This window comes from Suricata suricatta, chromosome 7, assembly GCF_006229205.1.
Source record: "Suricata suricatta isolate VVHF042 chromosome 7, meerkat_22Aug2017_6uvM2_HiC, whole genome shotgun sequence".
NCBI lineage: Eukaryota > Metazoa > Chordata > Mammalia > Carnivora > Herpestidae > Suricata > Suricata suricatta.
The window spans coordinates 107162121-107183496 of record NC_043706.1 but is presented as its reverse complement, the minus strand read 5'-3'; the positions used below and the strand labels follow the sequence as shown (position 1 = coordinate 107183496).

General features: G+C 34.0%; 1 protein-coding gene across 3 annotated transcripts in view; it reads right to left on the bottom strand.

Annotated features, from left to right (window-relative positions):
- The window catches only part of NKAIN2 (sodium/potassium transporting ATPase interacting 2), a 964622-nt gene that overhangs the window by 425369 nt on the left and 517877 nt on the right, over positions 1 to 21376 (bottom strand). For all 3 annotated transcript variants that reach the window (XM_029945057.1, XM_029945056.1, XM_029945058.1), the window contains one exon: positions 16162 to 16242. In XM_029945057.1, the coding sequence (XP_029800917.1) occupies positions 16162 to 16242 (81 nt within the window). The remainder of the gene's footprint in view (positions 1 to 16161; positions 16243 to 21376) is intronic.

Sequence of the window (21376 nt, the reverse complement as noted above, 5' to 3'; positions counted from 1 at the left end):
CACAATCCTGAGTTCTCTTCCTTTCTCTGTTTGCCTTCCCTAAAAGATAGCTCTTTCCTGTCCCTTTGAATCCCATTTATATACTGATGACTCAAATCTATGTCTACTGTTCAAAACTTCTATTATTTTTTATCTTTTTTTAAAAAATGAAGTATATTAGCATTCAATGTATATTAGTTTCATATGTACAACATATTAATTCAACATTTTTATACATTGCTCAGTTATCACCAAGATAAATATAGTCACCATCTATCACTATGCCTTATATGTATTACATGCATTACAGTATTATCGGTGATATTCCCTGTGCTATACTTCCCATCTCTGTGACTTATTTACAACTGAAAGTCTGTGTTTCTGAATTCCCTTTCTGTATTTCACTCATTCCCCCACCTACCTTCCCTGTGGTAACCACTATTTTTCTCTGTATTTAAGAGACATTTTTTTTAATATTCCACATGTAAATGAAATCATATGATAGCTGTATTTCTCATTCCAACTTGTTTAATTAGCATAATACCCTCCAGTTCGATCCACATTGTCACAAATGACAATATCTTTTAATCTCTTTATTTTATTTTGAGAGAGAGAGGCAGAGCGCAAGTAGGGGAGGGACAGAGAGAGAGGGAGACAAAGAATCTGAAGCAGGCTTCAGGCTCTGAGCTCTCAGCACAGAGCCTGACGTGAGGCTCGAACCCACAGACCACACTGCTTGAGATGTCTAATCAGCAGCTCAGACACAATATGGACAAATCTAGCAGCTGGTTCTGCACACATCCTCCTCCTCTTTTCCCAAATCTGTTCCCTGATTTCCTCTGTCTCAATAAAAGGAAACACTGAATTCTCTTAATGGCTCAGGCTCAACCCTGATCACTCAGTTCCTAGAGCCTGCAGCCAACATAGTAGTAAATCCTGTTACCCTAACATCATATGATATCAAGAACATCACTAAATACAACCTTAAATGGCATTGTCATGAAGTTATCACTATCTCCACTGCCATTTCCTCATTTCAATCCAAATCATTTATAAATTTATACGTAAAAGTGTCCAAACTAATTTTTTTTTTTTTGCTATTCCTGTCCCCCTACAGAATATTCTCACAACAATCATAGTGATATTTTGTAAATAGACATTAGGTAATGTCATTCTTATCCTATTCAAAGTCTCATCACATTTAGAATGATGTTCAAAATCCTTATATTTTCAGAAATCTGAGAAAAATTAGGAGTTATTTTACACTGTTTTTAGTTAATTCAGATAAAAAATCAGCCTATAATGTTCAAATATTTTTAACAAGACTATTAAGCTTTTTAGTGAAGCATATCCATATGATATACAAATAAAACACTGAACAAGAATTAGAATAAGGAAGAATGGTATTTGCCAGCAATTCGGATGCATGCCATTTTGACATATAAACTGAGGTTATATTCTGCAAATATAAGAAAATTAAATGCAAAGTCACCACATGTGGTGATTTGTTTTTATTCATCTTTATATATTTTTAACAACTTCCAAACTGTTTTCCTAAAGAGAACGTTTCAATATGAAGTAAGCTTGAGTTTCTTCTCTTTTAACACAGTTCACCAATTAGGACAAACAAACAATCATTAAAACTCCTGAGGACAACAAGACTAGCTCTCTTCCATCTGGAGAGAGCAACGTCCTGGAGTGAACAGACAGCTTCTGGAAACACAAACATAGATCCAACCGACCCTGGAGGCCAGAGGGTGGCGGATGTCACAGAGAGACCGCCTCGTGTGCTGTTCAAAGAATTGTCTTTTCATGTTGCTTTTGCTTTTAACACATTCTAGGAAAACAGAACTTGAACTATGGCCCAAAACATGGTCAAATAATGATATAGATTACCAAATATCCTGTGAGAATATGAAATTCTGTAGTCAAGTTTCTTCAAGGAATAACACGTCGTGTGACCATTTATATTCTTTTGTCCCCAGAGCTTTTTGCAGTAACAATAAATGTGTCACCCACACTACTCTAAGTTTCTCCTTTTCTCTGAAAATGTAATTGTTTTATTCCCCTCCTTTTTCAATCTTCATATGTTTTCAGATTTAGTAATTTCATAGTTGTCAGGGAAAATACCAGAGTCTGTGTTTTATTTGCATTTTGGTTTGACTGTTTGACAATGTTTTCCAAATGGGATCATGTCACTTGTGTCCCTATGGAGAGATTTCGATCTTATGCAATATGCCAGAGAATAGAATCATCCACAAAATAAAATGCTTAAGGCCAGGAGAGTGATCTAAATCCGGAAATGTTATAACCCTTATAAATCACATTTACAATATTTTCCCCCACTTTACTAAAAGAAAACCATAAAGTTGCTACAAGTTGCACTCGTAATAAATGATGGAATTAGCCATAGACTGAGGGGTCATTTCTCCAGGGATAGAAGATTGCTGTGAAACATTCTTTTCTCATTGTTTCATTAGCAATTAATATTTTATGGTTTTTGCACTGTATATCCACATCCATTTTATCTATTAGATACTATTCTGCTATCTTGATTTTCAAATTGTGCTTCTGGCTTTATATTTTCTGAGGAATATCTAAAAGAGAAAAAAAATATCCAACAGTACTAATTATTTGGCTATTTGGCAATATTAAACTCAGCTTTTTTTTTCCATTGAGAAGCAGGAAACAGGAAGCAAAAAGACAAGAAGAATTGGACTCATTATGTCGCACACTATGATGCCACAGTTAACATACTACATAAATGTGTTAAAAAGTAAGTAGTAGGGGGGTCTGATGTACAAAATGCTTAATGGATTAATTTCAGTGCTCATAAACTCAGAGTGCAAAAGCTCCATTTCATCTATTCTGCACGCTGCCTGGTGAATCTGGGGTATCGGGCACACCCCTGGGAGGGTCCCAGTCCTTCCGAGTGCCTACGTAGCCACGGATCTCTTCAGGGACAATTGCAGGGTATGCCAACTTGTATGATATGGGTTCCCCTCTTGGGACTAATTGAGAACACCAGACTCAATCTCACTTGTGATTCAAATGAAAGATTTGAGAAGCTGTCTCAAGAGATTTTTCTGTCAGAGTAGAAAAGGGACATAGTGTCCCCGTGGTATCAATGTATCTTCTTTGCTATGAAATGCCAAATTTTTACAATATGAAAAAGATGACATTTCTTGAAATACCTCCAATTACATCATTTATATATATATATATATGTATATGTATATGTATATGTATGTATGTATGTATGTATATATGTGAAAACCCTTGAGTCCTGCAGCTACCCTCAGACCCATTCTTCCAGCAGGTAATATGTGCTAACAAAGAGGAAAAGCTCATTATATTCTTGTAAATGCTTGTTTATTAATAAGCCATCCTCCTCTTTTTATCCTTCTAAAGCTGCTTTTCTGGTTGCATCAGGTTGTATACACATTTTGCTTTACTAACTGTTGAATATAAATCTTTAAAAAGGAGAAAAAGTAACACTTTAAGCGCTATGTTGGAACATAAAACCACTTAAATATTCCAAAATGTTCCCATCTACGTATCAGTCAGGAAAGAGTTAAAGAGTCTCATTTTCTTTGTCTTGCTTTATGTCTAATAACAGTATTTATTGATCATTGCTCCCTGGTTACCTACAGTGTACTAAACTACTAATCTAAAGGTTTAACTGCATCTTCAATGTAAATTTTAAGTACAGAACAAAATAATATTGTTACCATAAGAGAAGCACAGAAGATAGTCACTTATTCACTTTTTCTAGCCAAATAACACTGGATGCCAGAAGTAAAAACAAACAAAACAAACACACAACAAACCTACTTCACTTATTATGCCATTTAATATCACTTGAGTTGCATTTTTACATGATTTCCCACAGTTCATCAAAGTATCAACTGTCCCTGAGTGAATCTGTAGACAAAGAGATTGACATTCTGCCCTCCAAAGCTAATTTGGCAACTGCAGATCTCAATTTAGTTTCCAACTGAGTTCCAGGGGTCATGTTAGGATAATGGTTTACAGTGAAGAGTATGAATTTGATAAGGTTATTGCAGACTGAGAGCACATGTGGCTGGGTGGGCCATGCTGAACTGAACATAATGTTCAAGTAAGTTTGCCAACTATTTCAGGATCTAAGGACTTACTTAATAGGAAGTCATTCCAATGTGGACCAATTGTTCCAAGGTTTTAAGAAAATTGCAGTGGTTTTCAACATTAAAAAATATATTTTTAAATTCAAAGCTCTCAAACTCACAACGCAAACATACTTTCATAGTTTTACATGGGCACTGTTTGGGAGATGTCAAACAATGCTCTTCAAGGAGGACCTCTAAATATTAGACTTTGGAGACAAACCAGGATAGCAATTACATAGTCCACATTTGTATCAGCTTTCCTTTTATTTCCAACAAGACACTATCCTGGAATATTAATCTCTGTGCTTTTATTTTTGATACTTGTCTGTTGCAAACTTTCCCTAGTGTGTCATTGATATCCTCTTTGCTTTAGAGAGAACTACCATTGTAGTAGTAGCAATGCAAAAAGATAGAAATGGCTAGGGCTTAATTTATTATTTATTTTTTATTTGTTTATTTATTTATTACTTCCAGAAAACGTCCTCAAAGTCCACATTGGAAATAAAGCTTTGAAACCGAAGTTTTTGATTTATAAGAGAAAATAAAAGGTTACTGACAAAGAAAGTTTGGATAAGGAAAACCACACGTAGCATATTTAATAGCAGATTTTGAAGAGAACAGGTAAGACCATACAAGTCCAATACTAAAGGGAATGTACTGTCTGTAGTTGAAGTTGTGGGAAGGGATGTGCCTTTGAATGAACAGTACATCCTGAACAACGTGGGTTGCAGCTGAGTCAGCATTCTGAGGCTGATACATTGAACTTCGCTAGAAGTACAGAGACTCGGGGGAGCCAATACCCAGAGATCATTCTGCTACACCAGGGAGATGCTCAACTTGCCTATTCTCATTGTTCTCTTGGGGATCTTCTACCAATATTTTATGTACATGATGTCTATGAATCATCTGGCAGAAACAATGCTTGTTCATGCTCAAAACTTTGCTAATGCTCATGGAGACTCTATTAATGTGAAAGGTCCTCCTTTCAATACCCAAAATACATTTAAGTCCCACAAAAGACAGAATGGGATTCTTCATACTCACAGGGACATTTGGAGGGAGAATCAGCAAGAGGGCAAGACATCAAATTAGGAATGCATAAACTAAAAAAAAAAGTACCAACTGAAACAGTTAATTTACTAGAGTCATAGAAAGGGCAGATGTCGTCTAGTTCTAATGGAGAAAGAACGCTGACTCATGAAAGAAAACAGCAGAATTGTGAAATGGCTGTCATTGTTTTAATCATTGGAGAAGAGGGCCAAATTCCACGTGGGAATTCTCAGACATGACTGTAGTGCTCAGTCAGAGCTGCACTAGACACACCATGGCTTTGTTACTCTGTGAATAGGATTCCTCAGCTTCTGTAAATCATTTGTAATAATAATAAAGAAATAATACAAATAAAGTAAAATTAGAGGCATAGCTAGTCAGTTCCATCATCAAAATGTATGGGGAGGTTTCTGGAAAGTATTTTGCCACACAGAGGAAGGCTACATATGACTTGGACATTAAAGGTTGAACTTAAGCATAAATTCTTCCCAGAGTTCTGTGTAATCTGTTTTGTTTCTTCACCTGACACCTTGGTTAGAATCACTATCAAGTAATAAATCAGGTAGCCAATTTGGATATACACAGATATCCAGATCTACACTGGGATCCTTGTTTCAAAGGGCGGACAGAAAACAAGAACTCTATTCACGCTCTGTTTAAAAGTTCTGGATAATCTAGGGGTGCCTGGGTGGCTCAGTCAGTTAAGTGTCTGACTCCTGGTTTCAGCTCACATCATGATCTCATGGCTCCTTGGGTTTGAGTCCTGTTTTGTGCTCTGCACTGGCAGTGCGGAACTTTCTTGGGATTCTCTCTCTCTCTCTCTCTCTCCCTCCCTCTCTCTACTCCCCCCCCCCATCTGTGCTGTATCTTTCTATCTCAAAGTAAATAAATAAACTTAAAAAATTTCTGGATAATCTAAGCCCTACAAGTTAGAGTATGTTTAATGGACAAATAGAAATATCACACAGGAATTTGTTAGACATGAAATAACTTAGGCCTCACTCCAAAAGAATCAGAATCTGTATTTTAAAAAGATCTCCAGGTGATTCATATGAGGGTTTTTTATTTTTTTTTATTTATTTATTTTTAAAATCTTGAGATGCACTGATCTTGGTGGCTAGTTGCTTGGATTACTTTCTTTCTGATTGTTACCAGCACAGAGTAGTAGGCGGGCACTGAGAGATGTAGATTTCATTAAGGATGCAAAGTGGAGTAGAAGGTAACACTTCTAGGAGCTTTATTTGGTGGAGTCAGAGGTAGTTACTGAATTCCACACTTTGAAGATTTTCTTTCTTTCCAGTGAGCACTGTTCATATGTCTGCAATTTCCTTTAACCCTGGGATGAATAAAACATGATCCCTACATTGAAGAAGGGACAGTTAAGTAAACAAATACTTAGAACATATTGATAACAGCAACTCGTGTTTGTTTTACAATGTATCAGATGGGCTTATTTTTAAACATCTAAAATGCTCTTGATTCTGTAATTCTTCACTGTTATATAGTAGACATAACTATAGTGGCAGTCAGTGGCAGACATTCTCCTGAATGATGATGATGACATATGGCCTTTTGGCAAACTGAAGTTTAATAGGAAATATGGATATGTAAGTTAATATAATACTGTGTGAAAAATAACTCAATTATAAAGTTATACAGATATATTTAGCACTTTTCTTAATTCTTATTTAGCATATTACATTTTGATTCAGTAATGTGTATATCATTTGACAATCTCATCTCTCTCCAATAAACAATGTTATGTTGGCCTCATAAGATGAAACAGGAGGCAAGCCCATCTAGTCTGGAAGAGTGTGTATGAGATAGGTATTCCAATATTCTTAAATGTCTTCAAGAATTTACTACACAAACCATGTGGAGGTGATGTGTATTTCTTTTTATGTCAACATGTTTTAATTCATGATTTGATTTTTAAATTTTTTTTTTTTTTAGAGAGAGAGAGAGGGCAAGCAGGGGAGGAGCAGAGGGAAAGACAGAATCTCAAACAGGCTCCATGTGCAGCACGGAGCCCCACATGGGGCTTAATCCCACGACCCTGGGATCATGACCTGAGCTGAAATCAAGAGTCAATCTCAACCGAGTGACCCACCCAGGTACCCTTAATGATTCAGTTTTTTAAATGTATAAGTTTATTCAGGTTTTAAATTTATTCGAGCTATATTTTTCAAAGAATTGGTCCATTTCACCCTGATTGTCAAATATATGGACTTAACCTTGTTCATAATACACTCTATCTAATCTGTAGTGTCCTTTGTGATATTAGCAAAATGTGTATTTAGTTATATTTTCTCCTTGATCTCTCTTGATAGGGTTTTTAACAACTTTATTAATATTTTTGAAGAAACTAATTTCGCTTTACTGATTTTTTTTTCCTGTTATCTGTACATTGAGCTCTGGTCTCTTCATTATTTCAATCCTTCTACTTTTGAGTAGTTTCAACTGTTGTTCCTTTACTAGTTTCTGGGTATAAAGGCTTAGATCATTAATTTTTTAACATTTCTTCTTGAATAATATCTCCATATAACGCCGTATGTTTTACTGTAAGCACTGCTTCAGCTTCATTGTCTCAAATTTTCAGTTCAAAATATTTTTTAATCTCCATTCCAACTTACTGAGTTTATAGGTTATTTAGAAGTAGACTGATTATTCTCTAAATAGTAGTAGATTTTCTAGCTTAATACCACATTGATCACAGACTACCTGCTGCATAATTGCAAATAATCCTATATTTTGACATTTCTCCAAACAGAAAAGATTCATTTTATAACTGAGTATTCTTTGTGCCTTTGAAAATAATATGCATCCTGTTACATGGGTAGGTGTAATATTCTATACATGTTTACTACGTCTGTTAATTGTGTTTTGTAGATACTCTATATAGTTTTTGAATTTTGACCTGATTGATATATTCAGACAGGAGTGTAAAAAATCTCCTACTGGATTGAGAAATGACTGTTTCTCCTTATAATTCTATCCAGTTTTGCTTTAGATGTTTTTGCAGCTGTATTATTTTATTTAGGTATTACTGAGTGCAGTGTCTTTATGTGGACTGACCTTTCTATCAGTATGACATATCCTCTTTGTCTTTAGTGTAGCTTCTTGCTTTTACACTACTTTATCTGATATTAGAGTTACATGGTGTTTTTTGTGTGTTTACATAGTATACATGTTCTAGTTTTCCTAATTTTAGATTTAAATCCTTGCACTAAAGGTATATCTCTTATATACAGTATATACTTGGGTTTTATGTCCTCATCCAGACTGACAGTGTCAGTCTTTTAAGTGAAGTAATTTACATTTAGTGTAATTATTGATATATTTGACATTGTAATATCCATATTGATATTTGTTTTCTTGTTCACCTCCTTTATTGTTAGTTTTTCTCATTTCTTAAATTCACTTGGATTAATCAATTATTTCTATTGTTTGATTTTTTTCATCTATAGTTGGGTTTTTGGGAGTTCTTTTAGTCATTACACTAGAAATGATTAATCATTCAAATATTATAATCTATTATAAGTATTATCTTTACCATTTCCTTGCTAATACTAGAAACTTAGAACACTTAAACTCTTTTTTATCTTTTGTGTTATTACATAGCTGGATTCTTGGACAGAGAGATGAGACACCAAGGTTTTGGGTCCAAGAAGAACTGTATTTGTGCCGGTATGGGCTCAGTGGGCTAAGACTTGAAAAAGGTTGACCTCTAAGCACAGCAGGGTATAGCTTCTTATGCAATTTCTACTTCCTTGTCTCTCATATATAGTGATACATACAGTCTGGACACAGTCCAATTACAAAGTCATGTTAAAGGAAGCATACGTGTATAGGCGTTGATAGGGCCGTATTGCCTTCCTGTGTTCTGAGAAGGCCTGCACTATCTTCCTCACAGAGGGGCTCTACCAAAATCGTTGTACACATTTTAGTTTTACATATATTTAAATCCCAAAAGACTTTACTAGTATAATTTTCTTTTTTTTTTCTTTACCCATGTATTTATCCTTTCTATTAACATTCTTTCCTGAAATTCCATTTTTTCTTTATGGTACTTTTTTTTTTTTTTCTCTTCTACTTGAAGAATTTCCTTTAGCATTCTTTTTAGTTTCTTTTTTTTTTTTAAGTTTATATTTAAACTCCAGTTACTTTACATTACACACAAACACACAGAAATATTAGTTTCAGGTGTGCAATATAGTGATTCAGTACTTTCACACAACACCAGATGCTCCTCATAAGTGTACATTACTGCATGTTTGCTAGTAATGAATTATCATCCCTCCTGTTGGCTGAAAATGCTTTTATTTTACCTTTATCACTGAACAATGTTGTTGCAGGAAATGAAATTCTAGATTGCCAATTTAAATTTTTTTAAATACTTATTTGTTTTTGAGAGAGAGAGACAGAACATGAGGTGGGGAGGAGCAGAGAGAGAGACCCACAGAATTGGAAGCAGGTTCCAGGCCGACACTGAGCTGTCAGCACAGAGCCCGACATAGGGCTTGAACTAATGAATCACAAGATCATGACCTGAGCCCAAGTTGGATACTTAACCAACTGAGCTACCCAGGCACCCCTAAATTGCAACTTTTAAAGTACTTTAGAGGTGACATTCAATTGTCTTCTGGAGTCATTGTTTCTGATGAAAGTTCCATTCTCAATGGTTTTGTTGTTTCCTTAAAGGCAATGGGTCTTTCTTTCATCTTTGATGGCTTTAAAATTTTTCTCTTTGATTTTGATTTTCAACAGTGTTACTAGGTTATACTTGAATGTGGTTTCCTTGATATTTATTCTACTTGAAATCTGAACGTTTTCTTGAATGTGTGGGTTCGTGTATTTAATTAGTTTTGGAAAATTATCTGTCATTGTCACTTCAGATACTGCTTCTGTTCAACTTTATCTCCTTTCTTCTCTGGAAATTCAACATTTGTATACTGAGCCTTTAGCAGGGCTCTCTATTATTCTGAATCCTTTTCTTTTTGTGCTATGTTAACTTCTCTGCTTTGCTTTGGATATTCACTATTAACCTATGTTCCCGTTCACCAATCTTGTCTTCTAATCTTTCAAATCTACTAACAAAGACACCTAATGAATTCTTGCTTTCAGATATTATATTTTTCAGTTCTGGAATTCCCACTTGATTCTTTATATAGATCCACATGTACTATGTGAAGGTAAATTCTTCATCTTTTAATAAATTATCTCTACTTTTTTATCTTTATTTTCCTCAACATATTGTTTTTTTTTAATGTCCTTATCAGATAATTAAAGTATTTGCATCATCTTTTGGATCTGTTGGTCTGTCTTGATTGTCTGTTTTTTCTTCTTCATCTTCAATAATGAGGTTTTCTCTTTTTTAGTATGTTTAGGATTTTTCAATTTCCTGATATCATGTACCAAAAAACCAAACCAAAACAAAACTCTAAAGATTAAGATAATGTTATTTTTCTTTTGAGGTGTTTCCCTTTCTCCTCAATGAGACGGATGAAGCAGTGGATGATCAACTTATTTTATTTTATTTTTTAAAAATTTCTTTTAATGCTTATTTATTTTTGAGACAGAGAGACAGAGCATGAGTGGGGGAGGGGCAGAGAGAGGAAGACACAGAATCTGAAACAGGCTCCAGGCTCTGAGCTGTCAGCACAGAGCCCAACACATGGCTAGAACTCATGAACCATGAGATCATGACCTGAGCTGAAGTCATGCTTAATCAACTAAGCCACACAGGTGCCGCTGAAGTTTACAATAGACATACACACAAACACTATAAAGTTTAAAAAAGGTCTATTCTTTCTTCATCTCATAGCTAATCCATAAATATTTCTATAGGCCCCTCTGCCAAAATATTTTTTTCTGTTTTATTCATTCATTTTTCAAAGTAGAATTTGCCATTTATTTTCTTCTCTGAGTAGGATGTGAATTTGAAAAGTTGGATTATTTGGGGATAAAGAAAAATAGTCTTGGACATGTTAAATTTAAGATGAGAAAGAAATTAACATGATACCAACAGGAAGTTGGAAATGTGGTACTTTAACTTAGCAACAAAGTCAGGACTGAAGACATAAATCTGGTAGATATATTTAAAACATGATAGTTTACATTATGACAGTGGATGGCATTTTCAAATAAAAGAATGCAGATAGAGAAGTAAAAGGGTTCAAGGACCCTATTCCTCACTTTAGGGGTATTAAAAATAAGTGGAAAAGTAAGCAAAGAAAACTGAAGAAGAAAATAAGCAGTTTAATTCAATACACTATTGAAGAAAAACAAGAGAAGAGAGGCAGTGACAGTTTTATCAAATTAGCATAGGTTGGTTCACTTCTATTTGAGGGGCAAAATTACAGTGTATTTAATTCTTAATAACATGTAGGACATTTTATTCTATCTACATCCTAAAGCAAAATCTACTTGGATGGTTGGGAAGTCAAAGTATTTTAATTCGTTTAGTAATACTTAATTGAAATTTTCTTAGACTATATACATTTTACGGTAAGAAAAAGAAAAATTAAAAAATAATGATACAGTTTTCCTCCTTATATTTGTTAAATTTAGTCTTCAATAAATTATCAGATTGAAATAATAAATTCAATTTAAAATAATTATAGCAAATTTCTCTCCATACCATCCTTTTCCTAAATCCAAATCCTAAATTTTGATATGAGCACTGATTTCACTGAGCAGAAAATATTCAAATATCAGATACCTCTTTACATGTATAATTTCCTTATAGAAGAAATAAAGTGTGATTGTTGCAATCCTATACTTTTCCCACACAACATTCACATTTGGTTTTAAGGATTTGTTTCCTATTGCCTATAGTGTGTGACGGTTTTATCTTCTTCTTGTCTCTCATATTTTCAAGAGTGAAATTTTATTCTCCAAAGCTTAAATAGCCCATATGCTTACATGGCTCTTTAATATATCAAATTATTAAAATGAAAATTTATATCTAGATCCAGAAACAACTACCAAAAGTTTTAAATATGATAACGTTCTAGAAGTTGCTAATCAATGTGTTCATTCTGAAACAGACATATCACTAGGTATAATTAATTGCTTTAGGCTATGTTTAACTAGGTAAGTTTCTGATAATATAATGAAGCCTGAGAGATATGTGTCTGCATCCTGATTCTCAAAGGATAAAACAAAAACAAGTTGGTTTAAGTAAAATAAACTTATTCCTTTATGCTCCTTAAATTTATTTCTAAAGACAGGCACATCATTCTCTAATGTTGCTCCATAAATTATAAAAAGTAGAAACTAAGAGTTCAATATAGTCGTATAAAGTGTTAGAATATATTTGCAGCCTCAGAGTAATTTACAATTGTATCACGTCGAATAAAACACAGAATTTTACAGATAACTAGAAGACCATTATCTATTTTCCCTATGTATTATTATTTAAAACTTATTTCATAAATTTCATTTTCCCAGGTGACAAAACGAATAGGTGAATTGCCATATTATATGTGTGTTCTTTGTTACTGCTTTGCACTTTGGAGTTAAAAATTACTACAGAACAAATAGCAGATCTCATCTCTTTTCAAAATAACTTAGTTGGGATTAATTCCATTTCTCACTATTTGATATGTGAGCAAGAAAATCACAACCACCCATATTAATACAACACAAAAATAAGGCTATGTATGTACATGAGTAATTCACAAAACTATCCAACATTCCAAGTCACTTTTAATGCTCAAAGACAATTACTTACAAAGTTAGCAGACACTCTAGGTCACAAATTAATATCATCTCTCTGTTTTTTTTTAACAGAACATCGATTAAAATATCAACCCAGGAAGTAACACAATCTAGGATGCATTAGGATATTTAGTTTTAACACTGGTGTCTAAATCATTAATGTAAATAACATGAAAATAACTATTATGCAATATACATGCTTATTTGTTGTTATCATATTATGCACTATTTTATATTATTCCCATTATTTTGTTAATTTCACAGATAAAAATTTTAAAAAGCAGTTTTTCTACCTGATTCGTTTTATTTTCTCTTAAGTCTCATAATAGTAATTAAAATATATTAATTGATTATATAATAATGTTGCGTTTACACAGAATTCTTTTAATGTTTATTTATTTTTGAGAGACAGAGAAAACTGTTACAGAGCATGAGTGACAGAGGAACAGAGAGAGAGGGAGACACACAATCTGAAGCAGGCTCCAGGCTCTGAGCTGTCAGCACAGGGCCCAATGTCGAGGCTCAAACTAATGAAATGTGAGATCATGACCTGGCCAAAGTCGGATGCTTAACCGACTGAGCCACCCAGGCAAGCCCTACACTGAATTTTTGATGAACAAAATATATTACCTATACAACTATAGGTACTAGAGAAACTTAAGATCAAACAGGTCAGTCCTGTGTATCATATTATTATAAATAAGCTATTTCATTGCTGAGTATATACACTGGGTTGATTAATGACTCTAATCTCTGTATTGCTCATAAGTACATGGCATGTAGTTTAGCAGAAAAGACACTGTGGGAAATGACAACACAAAATTCTAAACTCAAACAGGTAATTAAAGTTGCCTTAATATTTTACCACATTTTTATCGCTTTTTGCCAATATTTTTTCTGAAGAAGTCATTTATTTACAAAATGTTTTATGGAAATAAATACACTTCTTTCACATATATAAAGACTACAGAATTTTCTCCCTGATTCTATTTCCCATATTTCTCCCTCAGCCTCAGCCTCAAACAAACAGGCCCACTCATATGGCCAAACTATATATATATATTTTGGTATAGTGAGAAAAAAACCAGTTTATATTCTGTAATCTAAGTATTATCAACAGTTTCAGGAGTTCCATTTTTGAATTTTATATATCTGTACATTTTTCAAATCACCATTGCTTCCTTCTGGCACTGTATTACTTGAAGAATGTGAGGCAGTTGCAGAAGCTAAAGAATTAAATGGTATAAATACACCTTTCTCAAACCCTTTGAGTGGGAAAGGGAGAGGAAAATCTGATACAGATAACTATATAACTCTGTGCTTTATGGTTTTCCTTTAGATTATTTGTTAAAAGGAAATTATTAAATTTTCATGGGCTCTGCAGACTCTTGCCTTGGCTTGTAAGATGAAAATAAAGGAAAATATTAACTACTTCATTTCGAAGGGATAGACACTACCTGCCCATGTGCATTAGAAGAATTTTTAGTCATTTGGGTTGCAAGTGTCTTGAATTGCAACGTTTTAGGATGTTCCTTTGCCATGGTTTCAATGCCCATGTCCAAGGTCAGGAGATCACAGGCTTTATTCTGTGCCTGCAGTTTTCATGTGGAGCAGTGAACACAATTACAGAACGTTTGCACATACAGCTTGGCTCAATATATATATGTAAACTCCGATCTGCTAGGTCACTTTTACTCAGCCAATATACCTAAATACCTGCCTGCCATTTTATTTTTAGGGTGATTATTGAAAATTAAAATTATTACTGAAAAGTCATTCTAGTATGGAATTTCTTTGAACAAAGTGGATTTCAGATCAGCAGGGATGTATAAATTGGGTAAGTGATTCAAGTCTTGGGAAGCAGGTATGGTTCTCTAGTACAGAGGAACTGTGAGTTTTAAGCAGCTGTCTGCTCTGTGTCCTTCCTACAGTCACCAGAACAATTTCTTTTCATTGGTCACGGCAGCTTTCTGGAAAGGACTGCTTGCTGCCAAGAGTGTGGAGGACAGTCCCCGGCAAGAGACACAAATGCCATCTACAACTGCATATTTGCAGACCTCAGTGAGGACTTGTCCAAAACCTGATCATAAAACCACAGGTTCTAGAAGCCTTGCTTCTATCTCATGCCATAATGTCACCCTCTCAGTTTATCCTTCGTCATTTGCCATTCAACAAAATTATCAAGATTATTTATACTTGATATAAAGCTATATCACAGTGAAATAATAAACATCCTTGAAAATGTTCAGAGTGCTTTGTGAAGTTCCTGTAAGCTAGATTATAAATGCATATTATTACTATCCCCATCCCCTTCCCTCCAAGATAAAAAAGCCCTGCAAGGGTATTTCCTGGAAACTTTTTAGCTCTTTAAACTTTTAAAGCAGGTCATCATCTCTGGGGTTTAAAAATGTCAACCTCTTTGCAGGGTTTTTCTGTTCCAATAAGGAAAGGCTATAGAACATTTTACAATCTGTCTTTAAAAATTAATATGAAGAAGGACAAGTTTGCAACTCTGTCAAGTGTCTCCACAAGATTTACTACTACCTTGGGTGAATTATCTCATTTGGCTTATTTGCTAGTAATTGCTTTCCAATAGAAGAAAGAGGCTGGTTTTAGAGTTCTAAAAACTACAGTATTTCAATAATAAAAGCATTCATGTTAGAAATATAATGGTAAATCACATACACAAGCAAATATAAACCCACTCACATGAGGACAACATAAAAGAAAATAAACCTAAGTGGAGAAGCTAGTATTTTAAACCTCTCCTGGATTATTTTGGGAGATTTAGTCATTTTTTAATAATTCATTAAATCCCTCTGGTTACAGTTTATTCAACTAAAATCCATTAACCCATTAATTGTTTGAATTATGACATTGCTATTTGGGTCCAAGGAGGAAAACCTTTAGCAGAGTAATAACCAAATGAAGTGATCTCCCAAACTTTCAGATTTTGTCTCTAAAACATTCCTATCCTGCTTCAGAAGTCTCTCCTCAGTCAATGTTTTAAAAGTACACAGTATGGCCATTATAATAATAATTATTTCACACTGGTTTTGCTTAAAATAATAAAAGCACACTTTTCTGACAAGCTAAAACACATCTCTGATGGTAGAAAAGCAGAGACAGAGATGAGGACATGTTTGAATTTACCTTCATTCGAGGTGCATCTAAGTGACAAGAGCAGGGTGAGAATGACTTATTTAGGAAGAGGCTTGTTAACACACTACTGATGACTCAGGCAAATCAGATGGCAAATTACCTTTGAGAGGTCCCCAGCCTCCAAATAGAAGCAGATAACAAACACATTCCAGGTAACCCAGAGGACTAGCCAGACAGCATACTGCAGAAAAGCAAGAGAGAAATAACATATAATTAATTTTGAATCAGTTGAGTAAGTTAAAGTTTTGAACATCCAAATCTTAAGATTAGTGGAAAATATTAGATAGTGCTTCTAAAGAACAGGATGAGATGTACACTTATCTTTCTGTTGATTTTTTTTTCTCACTGTGTGGTCTCATAGTAGCCCAAACTTGCTTAGGGTTAACTTTTAGGCTTTTATACAAAAGATATAGTAGCCCTTATTTGTTTTAAGATGGGATTATTATGTTTTCCAGACATTAAGAAAATGGATGCTCCAATAGATATATCAAGTAAAAACCATCAAAAATAAACTCCCGCACGCCTGAGGGGCTCAGTCGGTTAAGCCTCTGACTCCTGGTTTCAGGTCATGATCTTGCAGTTTGTGGTTTCAAGCCCCACATCGGGCTCTGTGCTGACAGCGCGGAGCCTGCTTAGGATTCTCTCTCTCCCTCTCCCTGCTCCTCCCCTGCTTGTGCTCTCTTTCTCCCTCAAAATAAATAAATAAACTTAAATAAATAAGAAAAAGAAACTCCTATCTTCCTATAGCAAAATTAACCCTATGCTTGATAATGTACAACCTTCCTCCAAGTTATCTGGAGTCATCTTCAACTCATTCCCCATGCCTCTGTCCCATCCAAACAGCTGTATTTCTTTGGTTTCTTCCTTTCCTTTCTCTCTTCACTTTATCCTTTTATTCTCTTATAATCTCCCATTACAGTGACCATCGAATTATTATCTCTAATTTTACTCTGTTGGCTATTCAGTGGGCTTTCCTCAGTGATGACACTTTTTTCTTACCAAGATATAATTGTGCATTTGGTCAACTAAAATGTATTTAACCACCTAAACGGCACATATTAGAAAGATATTGAGGATTTACAAAGAGCAATGATAAAATTTTCCCTGAATTCAAGTCAAATGATGAAGACAGATAAGAAAAGAGATAATTATAAAACAAGACTCACAAAAAGATATATAGTCTGAGCACAAGGAAGGTGGGGGAAGTATATAAACTATCCCAAGAAAAAGTAGTCCCACAAAACTTAATGGAAGAGGTGAAACAAGCTAATTTGTGGACTTTACCAAATAAAAGTGTGGAGGTTATAAGTGCTCTGGTGAAAAGTGCTGTAAAAGGTGTGAACTATACAGAATAAGAGAAGAAGATAGGCCATTTCTCTGCTAAATAAATACAAATGGCCCCCATTCTTTACATGGAGCATTCCAAAAATTTAATTTCATCATTCAAGCACCTCCATGATCTTGTACCATTTTATTTTTTCAGACACATGTTTTGGTTCATCTTTTAAATCGTTATGGGTTACAGACACATGAGATTACTTGCTGTTTCATGTACACAGAAAGCTATTTCTCACATTTCTGCCATTTTGTGTATTATTCATTTACCCTTTAATAATTTTTGCTTCCCTAAGTAGTTTTTCTGTACCACCTATCAACATTTTGTTTTTCACCAAAGGACAATTTAAACATCACTTCCTGACACAAATCATGAGAGACTATTGAATACTGAAAACGAACCATGGACTGAAGGGGGAGGGGGAGGGAGGGAAGGGGGTTCTGGTCATGGTGGGGGGCACTTGTTGGGAGAAGCACTGGGTGTTATATGGAATCCAATTTGAAAATAAACTATTAAAAAAAAAAAAGAAAATTCAACAGACCAAATAAATAAATAAATAAATAAATAAATATCTCTTCCTGAGTGATAACCAATCAGAATTGACTTGGTCCTGCTTAGTACTCCAATGAGATCTTGCTTGACTTAATTTCATTCCAAATGTCTTCTAATCATGTGTATGTTTTCCTCCAATGCCCAACAAGCTCCTTGAGAAAAGGGGCTTTTTGAAATGTATGTTTATAGCCCTAAGTTGTTAACCTTGTACTTTGCACAACATAGGTATTCAGAAAGAATTTTGCAAATCAATGAAAGAATGAGAAAATTTTACTAATTTCAAATGGAGAAACAATTCTCCCCTCCCAGACCTGATTTTGATTTTTCTGAGAATATTCTGACCATATATGTAGTGTGAGAAATAAGAGCACTACATGTTGATTTTATGTAATAATAAATAGTGACTCAGCTGGTTTCCAAGTGATGGATTCACCTAACTGCTGAATATGTACATTGTTCAGCGAGAATAAAGTAAGAGCAATAAACTAAATGGTCTAAGACAAAAGAAGGAGTTTGACAGTCTTGTATGAGGGGAGGGTGGGGGACTAGAAATAGGGTCTGGAAGCTAAACAGGTTGTAGCAAGGAATGTTAATCTAAAAGAAAGCTCTAATGAATATCTAAGTTGCTCAGCAATCTAATGGGTAAATTCATCTCACAGTCTAAAATAAAAACCAAAAATCTAGATTTATTTGACTCTTTGACAGATTTGGATCTAAGTTTTAGATATTCAATGAAGTGTTGGGTCATACTCTAAAGGTAACAAGGTCAGAAGAAAATTAAAAGTACCTTCAGTTTCCAGTGACTTGATTTAAGTGACTATAAAAAGAATAAAATAATGACTGATTGACTGATTAAAGTGTTTTATCCTGTCATTTGTTCAGGCTGATAAACTTTTCCCACCTTATTTATAATCGGAAGCTAAATACACACTATTTTCTAAAAGCCAAAGTAGCAGAATAAGTAAAATATTTGGTAGGAATTTATGAAACATACTGTATTACAAACATTAACTATATCTCTAAAAATTGTCATTGGTAGACAGACATCTTCATGGAGCGTTAAGAATGTCAATGCTGTAGGTTTTCAACTGAAATTATATTTTAAGGTCTTTAATGCTGTGAAGGTTATGTGCATCCATGAGGTATACATGTCATAGTGACTACTTCAATATTATATGTTGAATATACAATAAGAATTTGGATTTTTCATCCAGATTAATTTAGACATCATTTATACTTATGTACCTTAACTGAGGTTGGTTTAAAAAATCAAGCTGAAAAATGTATGTTTTGGTCACAAAAATCTATAATTTTATGAAGGGTAGGTAAGATAATGGGTCATAAGCAAATGAAGAGCACAGAGAGATTAAGAATTTAGGACCTAAAGTCAAGCTCTGTCACTTGAGACCTCTGTGGCTAATTTCAAGTCTTATGGTCTCACTATACTTTAGATTACTTAAACTTAAAGTAGCTTAATTAATAGTAGTAAACACACATGATTTATATAAAGATGAAATGACAGGGTATTTGGAAATAGTCAATATATGAGTTCTCACTACATGTTGCAATTTTATTATTATATTACTACTTCTTGTTTTTATAATTTATTTTTATATTATTTATATTTTTATATTTATTTTTATATTAGTTATATTTATTCCTTTTTAATTATTTAGAGAAAGTGAGAGCAGGTGTGCTGGAGAGAGGCAGAGAGTGGAAAGAGAATCCCAAGCAGGCTTCACAATGTCAGCACGGAGCCCGATGAGGGGCTCAATCTCATGAACCATCAGAGCATGACTGATCCTAAATGAAAAGTTGGAAACTTAACTGACAAGCTACCCAGGCACCCCCACCCACTTCTTCTTTACATAATATAGCAGTAATCTCCATTTTTTAGCTCCTTAACATACTAAAATATACTTTCCTCATTATCTAAAACAGCCTTCTATCTGATTGAACTTCCCATTGAGACCTGTTTTCCTGAATATTCTTTTCTAGAATGTTCTTTTTTTTGATACATGAATGCTAATATTGATAGATCACTCTGTGATCATTAAAAGTGGCACTTTATGAAATAATTTCTTCATTTAATTTCACTAAAACTATAATTTATTATGTGTAACTTAGTACCCTACATCCCTACATAATTATAAAGCATTCTATATCTTGTCTCATGAACTGTTTTATAGTATTTATTAGCAATTACTTTTCTCTCAGAATAATTTAGAAGGATATATCTAGATGGAACATAACAAATATTCTGTCCATATCTTTGCACTTACTTGTATCATTTTCATTTCATCCTATACTTCATTACAAACCAGTTTGTCTCATGGTGGACTCTACATCATTAAAGATTTTCAAAGGAGAATGATCACCTTCAGTGGTGCAGTACCTTTAATAAATATAGAAATCCATGCTATGCTACAGGGATTAATCCCTGTATTATTACAAAGGCAAGGCTTTATCACACTTAACTTTACTCATTAGCTTTCTCTCATTTAACTTCTACCCTCTTTCCTTCATTCTCCTCTTTTTATTTATTATTCATACTTGTTTTTCCCATTTTAGTAGCCGGCACTAATCGAGACATTCTCTCAATCAAATCTTCTCCAATTGAATTTTGTCTTCTCTCTTAAATATAGATTTTTGCGTTCCCTTGTAATTTGGTCTATGAATGACTCTTGTCAATTAAACCCTATCTTTCACACTGGCCTCAAAATTACTTTTTATAATTATTTAAGAGTATGAATAACTGTACTAACTTCTTCCCAGTTGCTACAGCTACAGTTGATGTAATATAATTGACAATTGCTCAGTTTGAATATAATTGAAAATGATGTTGTGCCCAAGAGAGATAACCTAACAGGATAACAAAGTATCACGCTGGCTAGATATCACCTTCCTTGTAGTTTTCTGCTATAAAACTAATTTTCCTTTAGACTCTTCTTTTCATGTGGAAAAAAAAAGCCTCTGGTATTTTATTTCAGGTAAAGAAAACAACAACTATGAAACATCTGTGGTAATAGAAAAATTCCATTGTATGATGAAAGGCTGATTTCTGTAGCACTAAGTGGACCATTTGAGAGGCTGATTTAACTTGAATCTCCAGTTAAATGGTAAAAATCATCAGCTGAAAAGTAATTGAATCATCATGGTTTCCCTGTTGTATTTGTGACTCTAATGATGAAATAAAATTAGCTGTAGAAGATAAAAATTAGTTAAGGCTGTCAATCATGACAGGGCAAAATGCTAGCCAGATCCAGAGACACGGTGCTATTATATGCCATGGTCATTCAGTAATTAGAAAGGTAGGGCCTCAGACCGAAAGAATCATAAACATTTTATTGGAAAATAATGAGTCACACCTAATGACACTGCCAGTGTTTTTCTACCTCTCTCTCTTGCATTAGAGCTTTCTAAATTT